General features: G+C 50.9%; 1 protein-coding gene and 1 long non-coding RNA gene across 4 annotated transcripts in view; one reads left to right on the top strand and one right to left on the bottom strand.

The window, feature by feature from the left end:
- LOC309364535 (uncharacterized protein) overlaps window positions 1–9106 on the top strand; it is a 140853-nt gene extending 131747 nt beyond the window's left edge. For 2 of the 3 annotated variants that reach the window (XM_081902031.1, XM_081902033.1), the window contains exons 2-4: window positions 2640–3460; window positions 5284–5392; window positions 7236–9106. In XM_081902031.1, coding sequence (XP_081758157.1) covers window positions 2640–3460; window positions 5284–5392; window positions 7236–8242 — 1937 coding nt within the window. In that variant the 3' untranslated portion in view covers window positions 8243–9106. The remainder of the gene's footprint in view (window positions 1–2639; window positions 3461–5283; window positions 5393–7235) is intronic. The other variant, XM_081902032.1, reaches the window with a different exon arrangement.
- LOC309365330 lies at window positions 292–2656 on the bottom strand. The gene is made up of 2 exons (XR_014166014.1): window positions 1532–2656; window positions 292–1046 (listed from the first exon to the last, which is right to left on the bottom strand). It is a non-coding gene; the product is annotated as an uncharacterized lncRNA (long non-coding RNA).
- Window positions 9107–17782: the final 8676 nt, after the last annotated feature.

Genomic DNA, 17782 nt, shown 5'->3' with positions numbered 1-17782 from the left:
AAGCGCAGCAGGCAGATGTTCAGCAGGTGAAGCGCGGAGATGTTACTAGTTGATCCTCACCGAAAGGGGCGTAGCTCAGGGGTAGAGCATCTGTACTGCATGTAGGAGGTGCCAGATTCAGTCCCCAGCATCTCCAGTTGGGTTGACCCTTGCCCCCAAACCCTCCAGAGCTGCTGCCAGTCCGTGTAGACAGTATTTAGCTTGATGGGCCAGTGGCCTGCCTCTGTAGAAGGTACCTTCTCAAGGAAAGGGAGATTCCTGGGTCTTTTAGCCGTTGTGCAGAAGAGGGGATTTTTGACAAGTTTATTTAATTTTGTTTCTCATTCCTTGGGGACAAGTTGCAAAGGAACAAAGGAAGCTGCTTATACCAAGTTGCTCCATCTGCCTGAGACTTGCCTACACTGACTGGCAGCAGCTCTCCCATGATGCCATTTCTAGTCTTGCTCAAGGCAGATCCACTAAAGTGAACAGACATGACTAATCTAGGTTCATTCATTTGAGTGGATCTATTATGAGTAGAGCTTGGTTTGATGCATTCCAGGGTCTCAGGCAGGGGACACCGTCTCCCAGACCTACTTGGGACCTTCTGCATGCAGAACAGCTGTCCTGCCTCTGAGCTGTTTCCTCCCTTCCCCTTTTAGTTGGATCAGTTTTGTTTTGAGGCTTCGATCGCTGTTGGCTTTTATGTTTTGCTTTTTTATATATTTGGTGGCTGCGGTTAACCTTGAGGAAGAGAGGAAGCTGCCTTTTTCTGAATCAGGCCATTGGTCCTTGTAGCTCCCATTTCAATCAGTGTTTTAAGTTGCTTTGGGTTGCCCTGGGCAAGACAAAGCGACTGACAAATTTAATAAATCAGTAAAAAGAAATAGCTTGGTATTGACTGCAGTGAGCAGGGAAACAGGAGGCATCATAAGATAACATTTCATGCTACTGCTGCACATGGAGACCCATCGGTCACATGCCAAGCACTGCCCTTCCGCAAGCTGTGCTGGTTCCGTTCAGCCCCTTCTGCGTAACTGCAACAGGGAACCCACAGTCACTTTTACCTTTAAAGCCCTATACGGCCTAGGACCCTTGTACCTACGGGACCGCCTCTCCTGGTATACCCCACAGAGGAACCTACGGTCTGCAAATAAAAACATTTTGGAGGTCCCAGGCCACAGAGAGGTTAGGCTGGCCTCAACCAGAGCCAGGGCTTTCTCGGCTGCGGCTCCAATCTGGTGGAACACTCTGTCACAAGAGACTAGGGCCCTGCGGGACCTGACATCTTTCCGCAGGGCCTGCAAGAAAGAGCTGTTCCACCAGGCCTTTGGTTAGGGCGCAGCCTGACTCCCTCCTCTGGCAACCTGCACAGAATTTTGCTTAACGGTTGCCATCAATTTGATTTTAATTAATTGTTATAATTGAAATGTTTTTAGAATGTTGGATTATTTGATTGTTTGATTATTTGATTGTTGTTAGCCGCCCTGAGCCCGGCTTCGGCTGGGGAGGGCAGGATATAAATAAAATTTATTATTATTATTATTATTACATCTGATTGCCCAGTGATCTGGATGGGGAGCTGCACCTGTTGAACCCACCGTGTGTGAGGCTGTTAGTAACACAGGAGCATTGCCAGAGAATAGAAATGCTGGTAGCTTCCTTGCAGTCTCCATGTACCACAACTTAAGAGACCGCCTTATCCTTTCTGTACCCAGCATATCGCTGCTGTCTGGAGAAAAAATCACTGCAAGTTCCAAAGATCTCAGAAGCCCACTGTCCATAAGCTCAGAGCAGGGCCTGTATTGTGGCTGCCCCTGTTCTGTGGAATAGCATCCCTGTCAATCTGCACTTTGGGCAACCATGGAAGACATTTTTATTCCAACAGGTTTTCCCAGCTGGATAAAGGGAGTCTTTACCACAAGTGTCTTCTTTGCTAGGGATTTTAGTCTTGTTATAAACCCATTTGTTATCTTTGTCTGTTTTAACTGCTTTCAATTACCTTATATGTGAATCACCATGAGAGGGTGGTTCAGAAGGCGATGAATAAATCAGTGACAATAATATTAGTTAGCAACTCAAAGCTCCTCCTTAAATTAAATCTGTTTTCCAAGGTGGACAGGGTTTTAGATCGCCAGTAGCCATGATAATCTAACAGGAAAGTCTCTGTGTCTGAAATTGCATTCATTGCAGGGGGTTGGACTCGATGACGCTGGGCCTTCTCCAACTCTGTAGTTTTATTAATCATTGATGCTGGAGAAGGAGGAACAGTTAGAGATTCTGCCTTGCTTGCGGAAGGTTCCAGATTAAATCCAAGTACGGCTGGGAAGGCCTCACCTGAAACAGAGGAGAGCTGTTGCCATAGTGCAGTTGTATATAAAGCAGCTTCCTATGTCCAGCTCCATTAGGCTTTTTATTGTTTTTTATTACTACCATAGAATTGTTGAGTTAAAGGGACCCCCAAGGGTCATCTAGCCAAACCCCCAGCAAAACAGGAACCACAGCTAAAGGATCCCTAACAAATGGCCCTCCAACCCCTGCTTTAAAGAGAGCCTGCCGCCTTCCGAGGTAGTCAGGCTGCCCACAGTAGGAAACCGAGAACCGGGTTCAGCTAGGCCTGATCTAGAGAGGTGATTTTGTTGCGTTCTTAACATTTCTAGGCCAAGAGAGGGAGAAGATGGCCGCCGTGGGAAGTGGCGCCGCCATGCCCTTAGCCCTTCCCTACCAGCCAGTGCTTGAGCAAGGGCCTCGGCCCGGAGAGAGAGCAGGCGAGGAGGAAGACGACACAGCAGGCCCCAAACCCGACAAGGACGTCAACAAAAGAGCCAGGAAAACCGTTCCAGCCAGCATGGCGGCGGAGCTCCTGCGATGGCCAGCCTCGCAGCAAGTGAAGCAGGAGCCGGGCGACGGGATCCCGCAGGGCTGGGACGGTCCCTGGCAGGAGTTCCTGAAGGCGGTTCAGTCCCCGCATCCAGGCTGGGGCAACCCGCAGCTGCCCGCGGCGTGGGAGGAGAGCAGCAAGGCCTTTGAGGGAGCCGCCGACGCCTGGATGTGGCCCCGAGGGGACTGGGCGGCCCGGCCCTTCTCGGTAGAGCCGCAGGCAGCCCCCCAACACCCTCCGGAAGGCAGAGACAGAGGCGACGGCGCCAGCGGGAAGTTAAAGGCCGAGAGCTCGAGGCCGGGCCTGGTCAGCGCCGAGTCCCAGCGCCGGCGCTTCCGGCAGTTCGGCTACCGGGAGGCCGAGGGGCCCCGCGAGGTCTGCATCCGGCTGCGGGAACTGTGCCGCCAGTGGCTGGAGCCCGAGCGACACACCAAGGAGCAGATCCTGGAGCTGCTGATCCTGGAGCAGTTCCTGACCATCCTGCCACCCGAGATCCAGAGCTGGGTGAGGGAATGGGGGCCGGAGACCTGCGCCCAGGCGGTGGCCCTGGCCGAGGGCTTCCTGAGGAGGCCCCGGGAGCCCAAGAGGTGGGAGCAGCAGGTGAGGCAGCTTTCCGTCCCTCAGGACTTAGGGGGGTCGCAGAAGCAGGGCCCCTAACCGCAGCGGGGAGAGAGCATTGCCATTGTGGCTCATAGTAGCCATCGACAGCCATCTCCTCTCTCAATCTGTCTACATCCTAACATCATAGATTCCAACGTATTTGTTGTTTAGTCGTGCCTGACTCTTCATGACCCCCTGGACCAGAGCACGCCAGGCACTCCTGTCTTCCACTGCCTCCCTCTGTTTGGTCAAACTCATGCTGGTAGCTTCGAGAACACTGTCCCACCATCTCATCCTCTGCCGTCCCCTTCTTGTGCCCTCCATCTTTCTCAGCATCAGGGTCTTTTCCAGGGAGTCTTCTCTTCTCATGAGGTGGCCAAAGTACTGGAGCCTCAGCTTCAGGATCTGTCCTTCCAGTGAGCACTCAGGGCTGATTTCCTTAAGAATGGAGAGGTTGGATCTTCTCGCAGTCCATGGGACTCTCAAGAGTCTCCTCCAGCCTCATAATTCAAAAGCATAATTCTTCAGCGATCTGCCTTCTTTATGGTCCAGCTCTCACTTCCATACATCACTACTGGGAAAACCATAGCTTTAACTATACGGACCTTTTCCAGCATATAAGATGACTTTTTAACTCTGGAAAATCCTCCAAAAAGTTGGGGATCGTCTTATACGCCGGGTATGGGTTCGCTGGGCAGCGGCAGTGGGTGACGGGTTCCACACCAGGAGGAAGCTGCCCAGTGAAGCCAGCTTAGCATCGCTGGGCAGCTTCACCAGGCAGCTTCCTCCCGGCGCGGAACCCGTCACCCACTGCCGCTGCCCAGCGAAACTGCCACGTATAACACTGGGCATATAAACCAACCCCCCAAATTGGCAGCTGCCAATTTGGGGGGTCATCTTATACTCCCAGTCGCCTAATACGCCGGAATCTACGGTACATAGCGCTGAAAGGTAAGTCAGGTCACATGCAGTCCATATGAGATTCTAACATAGCATTTAGTGAATTTTCTGATGTTGACCATCCTTTTGAACCAAAAGGCAGTGCGTCTGTAGAAAAGAGCGACTGAAGGTTTGGGTTGCTGCTCTCTGAATCTGTCAGTTTTTCAGTGTTGTCCTCCCAATTAATGTGGAATCTTGTGACCCTGGGGTTAGATGACAAAATATTCCTCTGGAGCTTAGAAAAATTTGGTTTTACTGGAGGATTTTCTCTCAATTCTGTTTCAGTGTATTCATTGTTCACATAATAGCCAACTCTAAAAAATTCTTGACCTCTGTAGGTGCAGGTGATTAACACAACTGTGACTCCTACAGCATTGGAATTAGTCCTGGATTAGGAGCATCTGCCTGAAATACAAACATGTGTCTTCCTGCAGGAACAGGGCCCAACGGAGGTCAAGAATTTATTAGAGTTGCAGCAACCCAAACCGTCAGTCACTCCTTTCTACAGATGCACTGTCTTCTGCTTCAAAAGGATGGTCAACATCAGAAAATTCACTAAATGTTATGTTAAAATCTCATATGGACTGCATGTGACCTGACTTACTTTTCAGCTCTATGTATGTGTTAGGATGTAGACAGACAGCACAGAGACACACATACACACACACACCATCACCAGAAACTATTTCCCAGAAATTACATATTCAACATGTGAAGAATTTGTTTTAGAATCCTATTTTAATGCCGACCAAGTTGGTGGCCGCTCCTCCTCCTTGTGGCAGGGAGTTCCGCAGTTTAACTCTGCTCTCTTGTGTGAAGAAACCTTTCCTTTAGTCTGCCTTGCATCTTCCACAAACCTTCTTTGTTCTCCCTTGTGGTTCTAGATCTCAAAGCCTTTTCAGGAAATGCCCAAGGCGGAGCAGGCTCCATCAGACGCGGGGCTGTGGCAGCTGTACAGGGAGGCAAAGCAGGACAGCGATGGCAGCTCGATGGGTAAGTATTCCTCCTGCCTGTGCAGGGGGTGTGGTCTCTGGAAGGTTCCAAGGGCCAATTAAAGGTGTGCAGAGGGCCACATTTCCCACCCCTGCTCTTTTGGTGAGTTATGAAGTCTTCTTTAAAAAAAATGCCTTGCTTTTAATTTGCAACGGTATTTCTCTTTTACTGATCACATTTTATTTTTTTTAATTATATTCTCTTGTTTTTGTTGTATTTTACTTTTCTTGGGAACCCCTGCAGGGTGTTAGTTTTTTATCGCCTGAGGTTAAAACCCCCCACAGCATATCAAAGCTATCATAAATAAATATATCAGGGTACTCTGACAAAACACGGCCTAGGCCTTTGCCCAGTTTCACAGGTCAGGCACCACTGCCGAGAAGGCCCTCTGCCTGGTTCCCTGTAACCTCACTTCTTGCAGCGAGGGAACCGCCAGAAGGCCCTCAGAGCCCGACCTCAGTGTCCAGGCTGGACGATGGGGGTGGAGAGAAATAAAATACATTTTATTTCTACTATATATTTTGGAAGGTTGTTTATGCTCTACTGATCTGGACACATTTGGATATCACAGCCAAATTCTGCGCAAAATTCCTGAAATTTTTTGAAAAAGAGCAGGGTGTTATGTATGGATACCACTGGACGCCATTTTATGGATTCGGATTTGATATCCCGCTTTATCACTACCCAAAGGAGTCTCAAAGCGGCTAACATTCTCCTTTCCTTTCCTACCCCACAACAAACACTCTGTGAGGTGAGTGGGGCTGAGAGACTTCAGAGAAGTGTGACTGGCCCAAGGTCACCCAGCAGCTGCATGTGGAGGAGCAGGGAATCGAACCCGGTTCACCAGATTACGAGTCCACCGCTCTTAACCACTACACCACACTGGCTCTCCAGTGCCATCTTTTGAATCAAGATGGCAGGCTGAACCTTTCAAAAATGAAGACACTCCTTCAGGTCTACTGGGCTGAGGCCCTTTAAGGCTTTAAAAGTGAGCACCAACATTTTGAATTGTGCTCAGAAATGTAGTGGGAGCCAATGTAGGTCTTTCAAGGGCTGGTGTTACAGTATATGGTCTCAGTGGCCGCCCCCAGTCACCAGTCTAGCTGCCGCATTCTGGATTAGTTGCAGTTGCCAGGTCACCTTCAAAGGTAGCCCCACATAGAGCCCATTGCAGCGGGAGATACCCAGAGCATGCACCACTCGAGTGACACAGTCTGCGGGCAGGTAGGGTCTCAGCCAGCATACCAGATGGAGGTGGTAGACAGCTGCCCATCCATGACATGCGCCTCCATGGATGGGTGGGAGTCCAAAATCACTCCCAGACTGCGCACCTGGTCACTCAGGGCACAGTTACCCCGTTCAGGACCAGGCTTCTTGTAAAGTCATCTGAGTTGGTGGTCACACTTCCTCCTGTGAGACCCAAGTTCCAAAGATGAACTGTGTGCCGCATGGAGAAGTTATTTTATCTGTCCTGCATCTGTGAACATTTATGCTGGATGAGATGGGTCATTGGCTTGGTCCAGCAGCCCAGTCTCTCCTTACGTTGTACAGTGGTCCCTCGAATTACAGATTCTTCAGGTTACAGACTCCACTAACCCAGAAATAGTACCTCGGGTTAAGAACTTTGCTTCAGGATGAGAACAGAAATCGCACGGCGGCAGCAGGAGGCCCCATTAGCTAAAGTGGTACCTCAGGTTAAGAACAGTTTCAGGTTAAGAACGGACTTCTGCAACGAATTAAGTTCTTAACCTGAGGTACCACTGTATAAAGAAATCGATTCATCATTCAGTTCTGTTATTTGCAAGGAATTATCAATGTGTCTCTTCCTTCTCTTAATTCCCAGCAGGCGATGGGTGGGCGAGCGAGAATGACGAAGAGAAACCTCGGATGAGATGTTCTGAGAAAACTGGGTCGTACGGAGAGAACCCTTTCCTATGTCCTGAGCAGTTGGGCTCCTTTGAAAACCAACACAAATCAGAGAATCCACACGACGTCCCCTTGGGAGACGGGGAGTGCAAACCGGTGGCCTGTCCGGGAGTCATCCCGAAACTTGGCGACCTAGCGGCTCAAGAGAGGATCCACAAGGACCGGAGGAGGAAAGTGTGCACCGAGTGCGGGAAAGCGTTTGGCCGGAGCTCTGACCTCCTTAAACACCGGAGAACCCACACAGGAGAAAAACCCTTCCAGTGCCTCCACTGCGGGAGAAGCTTCAGCGACCGCTCCAACCTCATCGCACACCGGAGAATCCACTCAGAGAAGAAACTGTACCAGTGTTTGGATTGCGGCAAGAGCTTCTGCCAGAACTCGTACCTGGTCCGCCACCGGAGGACCCACACGGGCGAGAAGCCCTACAAGTGCTCGTACTGCGGCAAAGGGTTCAGCGACAGCTCGAACCTGGTGGTGCACAGGAGGACCCATACGGCCAGCGACAAGCCCTACCGCTGTCCGGATTGCGGGCGGAAGTTCAGCGAGCCCTCGCTCCTAGGCCGCCACCAGCGGATGCACGCCAAGGAGAGGCCCTACAACTGCTCGGACTGCGGGAAGACGTTCCGCCACCGCTCGGATCTGGTCCGCCACCGGAGGACCCACACGGGGGAGAAGCCCTTCAAGTGCCTGGACTGCGGCAAGGGCTTCAGCCAGAGGTCTCATTGCAGCACCCACGAGAGGAGGCACACGAGGCAGAAACTGTACCCGCAGCACTTGGAGGGCGGGAAAGGCTTCGGCCCGGCCGAGATTGGACTTCCCGCGAAGGAGGAAGCGGCGGAAGCGGCTCAAAGGATCGCTACGCAGAAGGACGTGAGGGTGGGGCATATGTGTGTCCTTCTCCACACCGAGTGGGGCTACTTATAGCGCAAGGTAATTTGACACGATGGGACTTTCCGGTTTTTGTTTTGTAAATGGCAAAGTGCATTACTTCAAAATGTGGCGAGCCAGTCCTGCTGTGTTTGAAGGCCTTTTCCTCTGCTCCTTCTGCTGAGTAGGCCCTGGACCTCTGCCCTCAAGCTCTGCCCCTGGCTTACAGTCCGCCTTGTTTGTAAAAGCCTGTTTGCTTGGTACCGATTCTTAACACGCCCCGAGCGACTAGCATGGACGTTTTACGAAAACGGCTTTTCGATGCCGTTTTCCACAAGTGACTAACTCAGCCCGTCTCCCGAGTATACTTACTACTTAGTGTTTGTGGACTACTAACTTTTGCCCAATGTATCTGCCGAAATTGGGATCTGACAAAGAATTCTGCCTCCTGTTGATGAGTTTGGTTTTTTAAAAAAATCAAAGCAAGTTTCTAGTCATCATTTGTGCCAAGATAGGTTTGAAAGTTTATATGCGTACACAGGATATTTGGAGGTGTCTCGGAAGCCAAAAGAGGGGGTCGAGCGAGTGGGGCTTGAGTGGGATTCACAGCACTGGCTCTCCCCCCCTTTACCCCATGTCCAAAACAGACTAAAGAGCCACTGGAATTCTGGGAAAGTGCCCCGTGCACCAATCAGCTTCCATGAAAGGGGTTACTCCCGCTCATGTTGTTTATGCTGAACTTCTTATGGTCTGATCAAGGAATCTTTCATGCGGGTGGGGAGATGTGTCCTTTGGAAATGGGACTTTACGGAAAGGCAGTGGGTTTTTTACAAGGTGGGGTAGGTAGAATGCCTTCCTGTCACCAACCGCCCATCCTGTCTTGGTGGCGGTGGCTGCAAAATAAATCCTGAACGAAGTAAACATTCACGTGAGGGTTGGCTTTATTCGCCGCGAGGAGAAATAAGAGAGTTGCTTCCAAGCATTGTCCTGATGTTATGGAATGTTCGCCAACAGTCCCCTTGCGGAGGGGGAAGGTTCGCTTATTATTATTATTTGAAATTATATACCGCCCTATACCTGGGGGTCTCAGGGCGGTTCACAGAATAAAATCAAGAAATAAAACCACGGAATACATAATAAAAATAAAAACAACAACCCAGTAGCCCCCCACCCACCTACAAAAATAACACATTTTAAAAGGGCATAGGATGTAAATCAGATCAACCAAAGGCCTGGTTAAAAAGGAACTTTTTTGCCTGGCACCTAAAGGTGTACAATGAAGGTGCCAGGCGAACTTTCCTGGGGAGATCATTCCACAGATGGGGAGCCACTGCAGAGAAGGCCCCGTTCTCGTATTGCCACCCTCCAAACCTCTTGAGGAGGTGAGAGACGAAGGAGGGCCTCAGAAGCTGATCTCAGGGTCTGGGTAGGTTCCTTGTCCAGATAGGGGCGTAGCTGGGCCACCAGCCGAAGCTGATGGAAGGCACTCCGGGCCACTGTGGCCACCAGGCCTCCCTGTCTGGCCAAGCCATGCTCGCTTGCTCCCCGTATGTCATGCGTGACGCCAAGTGTGGGGAAGGTTGAGTTGTTGGCCTTGCATAAAGCAACAAGAGGGCAGAGAGTTGAGGAGTGCTGGTCCCGGGGGGAAGGTTACTGCTACCGTAGTCAAGGTTCAGTCCTGAGTCACTAGCCTGGAAATAGTCCACAAGGTGCGAGGCGAGGTCCGAAGCAGGGAGCCGGGCAGGGACAGGAACACTCGAAGATCAGAAGCAGGAAGCCGGGCGGGGAACAGGAACGCTGGAAGGCCAGAAGCAGGAAGCCGGGCAGGGAACAGGAACACTGGAGGAACAGGACTGGATGCTGGCCGAAACAGCTCTTCAATGACAACGTTGCTCCCGCAACCTGGGACCAGGCTGACTGGCCTTTATCTTTTCTGAGGCCAGGGGCGGTCCCGGCCCCCAGGAGCCCCGCCTCCCCTGGCCTTAAGGCGAGCACTCCTCCTGGGAGAAACCAGTTCCCTTTGCCTCTCTGCCCTGAGCCTCTGCAGTTCAGGAGAGGCTGAAGGGTTACTGGGCCCCAGGGGAGGCTCACCTGTAGACACTGAGTCCTCAACCACCTCTGGAGCCAGAGTGGACTCACCTGGTGCCTGCTCCTGAGGATCCGGCCCAGGTGCAGGCTCCTCAGAATCAAGGCCCTGCCCCAGTTCAGCCGGCCCTGGAGGCAGGGACTCCTGTGCAGGCTGGGATTCCTCCGGTTCAGCCTCTGAATCAGATTCCCAGGCCATCACATGAGGCTTTGGTACATTGTGCTGTGCAAAAATGGGTCAAGGTGCTATGAGAGGATTAGCCTGTCCACCTGTCTACATGGCCTGTGGGGAAAGAGAAGGATATGGCCCATTGACCGCCTCTGGTCTCCAACGCCTGCTAAACCCAGTTGGCTGGAAGCCCCACTGAACACAACAGGGATTGCACACCCACACCAGCCCTCATGCTGCCTTCCCAAAGCTGGCTATTTGAAGGGCCAGGGTCCTAGAAGACTCCCACTTCCTTCCCAAAGCTGGGGAAGCACTAACTAGGTTTTGGGAAGGACGTGGGAGGCCTCTAGGACCTCCCTGAATCATTCCGGCTGCCCTTTTTGCCATTTCCCCCAGCTCTGCAATATCCCTTTTCCCCTGTCAGAATGGGGAAAGTTGCACTCAGGTTGAGCTGGTGGGGGGGTTTCCTGCTGGGGCATCCATCTGGTGTGACATTTTTCCCCCCACTCTTCTTCGCCAGCAGGTCCCAGGGGAGATGGCAATTTTAAATTCTGCATTAAAGATAGTTAAAGCACATCACCACTGCAGGAATAGGGTGAGCCCTGGAAACAGGGTGGGCCCTCACACTCTTGTTTGGGTCAATATCTGCTTTTCAGCACCGCGATATACCGATCTGTCACAATGTCTGGAACTACGTAGCGGCAAATAGTAGAGCTAGACTATATCTGGCTTTCAATTTTGTGATATATCACCAGCTAAACATCACGATATTCTGATATATCGCAATGTCTGAAATAAGGATGGAGCTATGGGGAAGCAGTGGCTGGTTTCACGGTTTCCCCACCTTTTTGCAGAGCACGCCATGGTTTGCAATATATTGCCAGGTAAACTATGAAACCAATATCCTGATATGGACTCCAAACTGGTTTTGGAGGTTATATCGCCCAGCCCTAACACATATCTTGATTCACAATATATTGCCAGGTCAAAATCTAAAACTGATACAGTGGTACCTCGGGTTAAGAACTTAATTCGTTCTGGAGGTCTGTTCTTAACCTGAAACTGTTCTTAACCAGAGGTACCACTTTAGTTAATGGGGTCTCCCGCTGCCACGCTGTGGCTGCGCAATTTCTGTTCTCATCCTGAAGTAAAGTTCTTAACCTGAGGTACTATTTCGGGGTTAGCGGAGTCTGTAACCTGAAGCGTCTGTAACCCGAGGTACCACTGTATCACAATATGGACTTCAAACTGGTTTTGGACGATATATTAGCCAGCCCGCACACCCTTCTGGTGTCACAGTCCAGGGGAAAAAGAATGTATTCATTCGCCAAAAGCTGCAATGAAGGTACCAGGTGCACTTCTGCTGGGAGAGAATTCCACAACTTGGGGCTGCCACAAAGAATGCCCTCTGCTGGGCCGCCACCATCCCCAAACTTCTGACAGAGGCAAAACTACCTCAAGGTCCTCTCTGCTGATCTTAAAACCCGAGAGGGTTTCGGGAAGGAGGCACTCTCAGATATTGGGGGCCTACGGCATTTAGGGCTTTAAAGTGAGCATCTTGAATTGGGCCCAGGAATGAACAGGCAGTCAGTACTTGTGTTCTTCCAGTGGCAAAGGCATAGGGAGAGATGATAGATAGATAGATGATAGATAGATAGATAGATAGATAGATAGATAGATAGATAGATAGATAGATAGATAGATACTGTAGATAGATAGATAGATAGATAGATAGATAGATAGATAGATAGATAGATAGATAGATAGACATACAGACAAATGCCTTCTCCATCCTTTTTCCTACAACCCAAATCTTACAACAGCTGCCTGTTAACCCACAAAGGAATTGGCTGTGCTTCAAACTAGATTGCCTTCAATTCTTTAATAGCACCATTGTCAATAGTAAAGGTAAAGGGACCCCTGACCATTAGGTCCAGTCGTGACCAACTCTGGGGTTGCGGCGCTCATCTCGCTTTACTGGCCGAGGGAGCCAGCGCACAGCTTCCGGGTCATGTGGCCAGCATGACTAAGCTGCTTCTGGTGAACCAGAACAGTGCACGGAAACGCCGTTTACCTTCCAGCCAGAGTGGTACCCATTTATCTACTTGCACTTTGACGTGCTTTCGAACTGCTAGGTGGGCAGGAGCAGGGACCGAGCAACGGGAGCTCACCTCGGTGCGGGGATTCGAACCGCCGACCTTCTGATTGGCAAGTCCTAGGCTTTGTGGTTTAAACCAGTGTTTCCCAACCGGTGTTCCGCGGCACACTACTGTGCCGTCAGACATTGGCTGGTGTGCCGTGGGAGGGAGTCGGGCGGTGAGAGGCGGCGGCGGCGAGGATCCGCGTCGAGCCGGGGGCGGCTCCGCGGTGGTGGTGCCGAGCGGCGGGGCAGCGCGTGAAAAAGGGAGGAGCGCGAGACAGCGGAGGAGGAGGAGGCCGGCATGTCCGGGCAGCAGCAGCAACAACAGCAGCAGCAACTCCCGGCGACGGCTCCTCAAGCCCCGCCGCCGCCCCCTCCTCCGCCCGCTATCGCCGCCACCACCACAACAGCCGCCGCCGCCTCAGTTGCCGCCGTCCCTCAGTCCCTCGCTCTGCTGCCTCCTCCCACCCCCAAAGCTTGGAGGTTCCCCGGCAAGGGGGAGGGAAAAAACTTTCACTTTCGTGCGTCCCTCCCGGCGTGACGCTGCGCGCTGACGTCACGGGGCGGGGCTTTAATGGTGGTGTGCCGTGAGATTTTTTTTCAGTAAACAGGTGTGCCGTTGCCCAAAAAAGTTTGGGAAACACTGGTTTAAACCACAGCGCCACCCGCGTCCCTGTTGTCAATACCGACAGGCAAATGGAAAGTTACAGAGCGCTAAGCAGGGACTTCATAATATGTAACTTGATTAATCAGTCTTGTTAGCGTGGGAAGCAGAGGGGAAAACAAATATTTGCATGTGTATATTTGTGTTTTTAGTGAGGGGGGGGAAAGAATTTTGTAACGGTAAGTTCCCAGAAAAGAAGAACAAATAATGTACCCACAAATAATCTTGCTTGATTTCATACTGGCAGGGGGTGGGGAGAGAAAACGGGGGTCAGAGGATATGTCCCCAAAGGACACCCGTCCTCTGACCACACACACTTGAGGCCCATCTCTAACTGCTTCAGGGTGGACTTCAAGCTTGACCCTAGGCAAAACACCCTATGCACTATTCAATTATTCAAAATATTGCATTGATGACATACCTCGTGCACTGCAGACCTTACCTGGGGCAGGGGCAACTAAACCAACTGTGTTCCCGACAGTAGGAAGTGAGGGACTGTAGGCCTGATCCTTCTCCTAACATCCCCCCCCCCCCCGTTGACAGGTAGGTAGGACCGCCCACTTGTCAATCATTTGATACAATCATGGTTCCAGGTGATAGGTCAGTAGGCAGTTTCCGCCCTCCTGTTGAAGTTGGAGGAGTCAAATTAAAACAGCAGGATTTAACCCTCCTTGTTAATTCTTGGGGTTCCCTGCAGGGAACTGGTGAGTGCAGCCTACCCAGCAACATTCAATCCCCCTTGATAATAATAATAATAATAATAATAATAATAATAATAATAATAATAATAATAAATTTTATTTATATCCCGCCCTCCCCAGCTCAGGGCGGCTAAGAAAAATAAAATAGTACAACATTCTAAAATCATTTCATTATAAAATTAATTCAAATCAAATTGATGGCAACCATTGGGCTAGAGTTCTGTGAAGACTGCCAGAGGAGGGAGTCAGGCTGTGCCCTGGCCAAAGGCCTGGTGGAACAGCTCTGTCTTGCAGGCCCTGCGGAAAGATGTCAAGTCCCGCAGGGCCCTAGTCTCTTGTGGCAGAGCGTTCCACCAGATCGGAGCCGCAGCCGAAAAAGCCCTGGCTCTGGTTGAGGCCAGCCTAACTTCTCTGTGGCCTGGGACCTTCAGGATGTTTTTATTTGCAGACTGTAGGTTCCTCTGTGGGGCATACCAGGAGAGGCGGTCCCGTAGGTACGAGGGTCCTAGGCCGTATAGGGCTTTAAAGATTAAAGCCAGCACCTTAAACCTAATCCTGTACCTCACCAGGAGCCAGTGCAGCTGGTATAGCACCGGCTGAATGTGATCTCTTGATGGGGCAGCGGGGTTAAATCCTGCTTTCGGCAGGGTCGATTCCCCCCCCCTCCACTTGCCTTTGCCCAAGAAAGAAAACAGATGCTTGAAATGTGAACACGGTCAGAAAGTTTTGCCTTCTCCAAGAGCCTTAAGGATAGAGGTGGCCTTGCCGTGAGGAACATACTGAGTCGAGACCTTTAGAAACACAGAACTGTTGGAAGGGTTAGTCCAACCCCCTGCGATGCAGGAATTTTAACTGGGGAAAAATGGTTAGGTCCAGTCAAAGGTTACTGGTGTTGCAGCGCTCCATCTGACCTCTGCTTAAATAACCTTCAAGGAAGGAGAGTCCATCTAGCTCAGTGTTGTCAACACAGACTGGCAGCGACTGTCCAGGGTTTGGGGGAGAGAGTCTTTCCTGCCTTCTGCACTCAAAGTAGATGCTCTGTCACTGAGCTACGGCCCTTCCTTGAGGCAAGGGGACTGATATTGAGCGCCAATCAGGGGGGGTGTAATTTTGCCTTTAAAAAATAAAAAGCTTAAGGTAAAGGTTAAGGGACCCCTGACCATTAGGTCCAGTCGTGGCCGACTCTGGGGTTGCGGCGCTCATCTCACTTTATTGGCCCAGGGAGCCGGCGTACAGCTTCCGGGTCATGTGGCCAGCATGACTAAGCCGCTTCTGGCGAACCAGAGCAGTGCACGGAAACGCCATTTACCTTCCTGCCGGAGTGGTACCTATTTATCTACTTGCACTTCCTGCTTTCGAGCTGCTAGGTTGGCAGGAGCTGGGACCGAACAACAGGCGCTCACCCCTTTGCAGAGATTCGAACCGCCGACCTTCTGATCGGCAAGTCCTAGGCTCTGTGGTTTAACCCACAGCGCCACCCGCGTCCACTATCTTAGCTTAGCATGGTTTTAATTCTTCTTCGCCACCTGCGGATTAAAGCTGTAAGAAGCTGCAGGCTCTCCCTACTGTCCCACTGATGGGCCCAGAGTGTTCCATGCAGGCTTCCTAGAGTGGCTACTGTGTGATGATGTCATCTTGAGCAAGGTGCCACCTCCTTAAAGAAAAAATGCTCTAGGAAGCCTTCAAAGAAAGTATGTGCCCAGCAGAGCTGTCTGAGAAGGGCTCTGCTGCCATTTCTGGAAGTGGCCAACCAGTTACAGAATAAGGCTTATGGGTTGAGGGCTGGAGCACGACATCATTTTGCGTCTCTGTTATGTACAGAGTTGAATAGGATCCAAATTGCAGCAGTCTGATTGGTCCTAGAACAATAGGCTCCAAAAGGCAGCAGTCTGATTGGTCCTAGAACAATAGGATTCAGAATGCAGCAGTCTGATTGGTCCTAGAACAATAGGATTCAGAATGCAGCAGTCTGATTGGTCCTAGAACAATGCAGCAGTATGATTGGTTGGCAGGAACCACCCAATCATGCTCCAGATAGAAGTGAATCCACAACCTGATTGGCTTACAGTAGAATTCCGGAATTAGCCAATCATGTGCAGCCCATTGTGTAAATAATGTATATAAAGCAGATACTTGAGGGGATTTTCATTCATTCCTCCTCACCACTATGAGCTGAATAAAGAGCATGAAATCACTTTGCGACTCTGAGTATATTTCAGTCTCCCTTGGGCACAATCAGTACAGATTCCTGACTGACACTCTTCCTGGGCTTGATGTAACTGCCTCATCTTACTGACACCAGCCCAGACCTAAAACGAGGGCCGATAGCCCAGTGTAAAGCAATCAAAAACACATTAACTTAGAAGTAAGTCCTGCTGGTTTCAAGGAGCCCAGCATCTGAGAAATTGCACCTTGTCTTATGTCAGCGGTAGGATTTTGTCCCCGCCACACTCCTGCGTTCCATTGTTTTTTGTTTTTGTTTTGAATTTTTTATTAGGTAATTCAACAAAACATATTATCTTAAAACATATCATCCTTATTTCCCCCCCTCATTTCCCCCCTCCCTCCCATAAACAACCACCCTCCCTGCCCCCCCCCGACTTCCCTCAGTTCCAATCTCTGGTTTCTCTACAAATGCCATTCTCTGCATGTTACAGAATTGTATAAGTCCTTAATTTATCTAACTAATGACTATCAATAAAAAAATTGTGAGTGTTTATTCAAAGCCTGCCAAGGAGTCCAATTCGTTTTGTTGCGTCTTTAAAAGGTTCCCATTCCTTTTTAAAGTCACAGTTGTCCCGTAGTTTATGTGTCAATTTTGCCAGTTCTGCATAGGCCAGGGGTCTGCAACCTTTAAGACAAAAAGAGCCACTTGGACCCGTTTCCGAAGAAAAAACAACTGGGAGCCGCAAAACTCGTAATTATAAAAAAATCTTTTTTGTCACTATTTTATTATTTCTTTGTTTGACCCCTCAGAATTACTTCTCCTCATAGAAATAAACGTTAAGTTACCTTTTTGTGTGTGTGTGTTCTTCACCCCCCCTTCAAAACAGTGACCAGCGTACATGCCCCCTTTCAATGCAGTGACCAGCGTACATGCCCCTTACAATGCAGCGGGCGGGCGGGAAGGTGACGTTGGGACGGTGCGTGACTAACGCATGTACCACCCCCATGCGACATCACAGCCAGTACAGCGCCCGCCACAGTGGGGAGTGTTGGGGCGCACAATGCGCCTCCTCCCCTCGCTAGTATCCGCCCCGGAGCCACGGCAAAGGTGTAAAAGAGCCACATGTCGCTCCGGAGCCGCGGGTTGCAGACCCCTGGCATAGGCCATCCGTTTCTCTTGCCATAATTCTTTAGTCAGGATTTCCTCAGTCTTCCATCCTTGTGCTATTAAGACTCTCGCTCCTGCGTTCCATTGCTTGTCAGTTGGCTTTCAGGTGGATTTTCTGATGTCTGATAAGGTGCGAGCTAGCGCTGAAGCTCCTCCTGCACTCGGAGCATTGGTACGGCTTCTCCCCGGTGTGGACCCGCTGGTGCCTTACGAGGTGCGAGCTCATCCGGAAGTGCTTCCCGCAACTTGGGCAGGCGTAAGGCTTCTCGCCGGTGTGGGTCCTCTCGTGCGCCAGGAGGTCCGAGCTCTTGCTGAACATTTTCCCGCACCAACACTTGTAGGGCTTCTCGCCCGTGTGTGTCCTCTCGTGAGTGATCAGCGTGGATTTCTGGCTGAAGCTCTTCCCGCACTCGCGGCACGGGAACGGCTTCTCCCCGGTGTGGGTCCGCATGTGGGTCACGAGGTTGGAGCTGGCGCAGAACCTCTTCTCGCAGTGCGAGCACT

Source organism: Podarcis melisellensis, assembly GCF_964234715.1.
Source record: "Podarcis melisellensis genome assembly, chromosome: 2".
Classification (NCBI taxonomy): Eukaryota; Metazoa; Chordata; class Lepidosauria; order Squamata; family Lacertidae; genus Podarcis; species Podarcis melisellensis.
The sequence above is the reverse complement of the archived record's forward strand: the minus strand, read 5'-3'. Positions and strand labels throughout refer to the sequence as shown.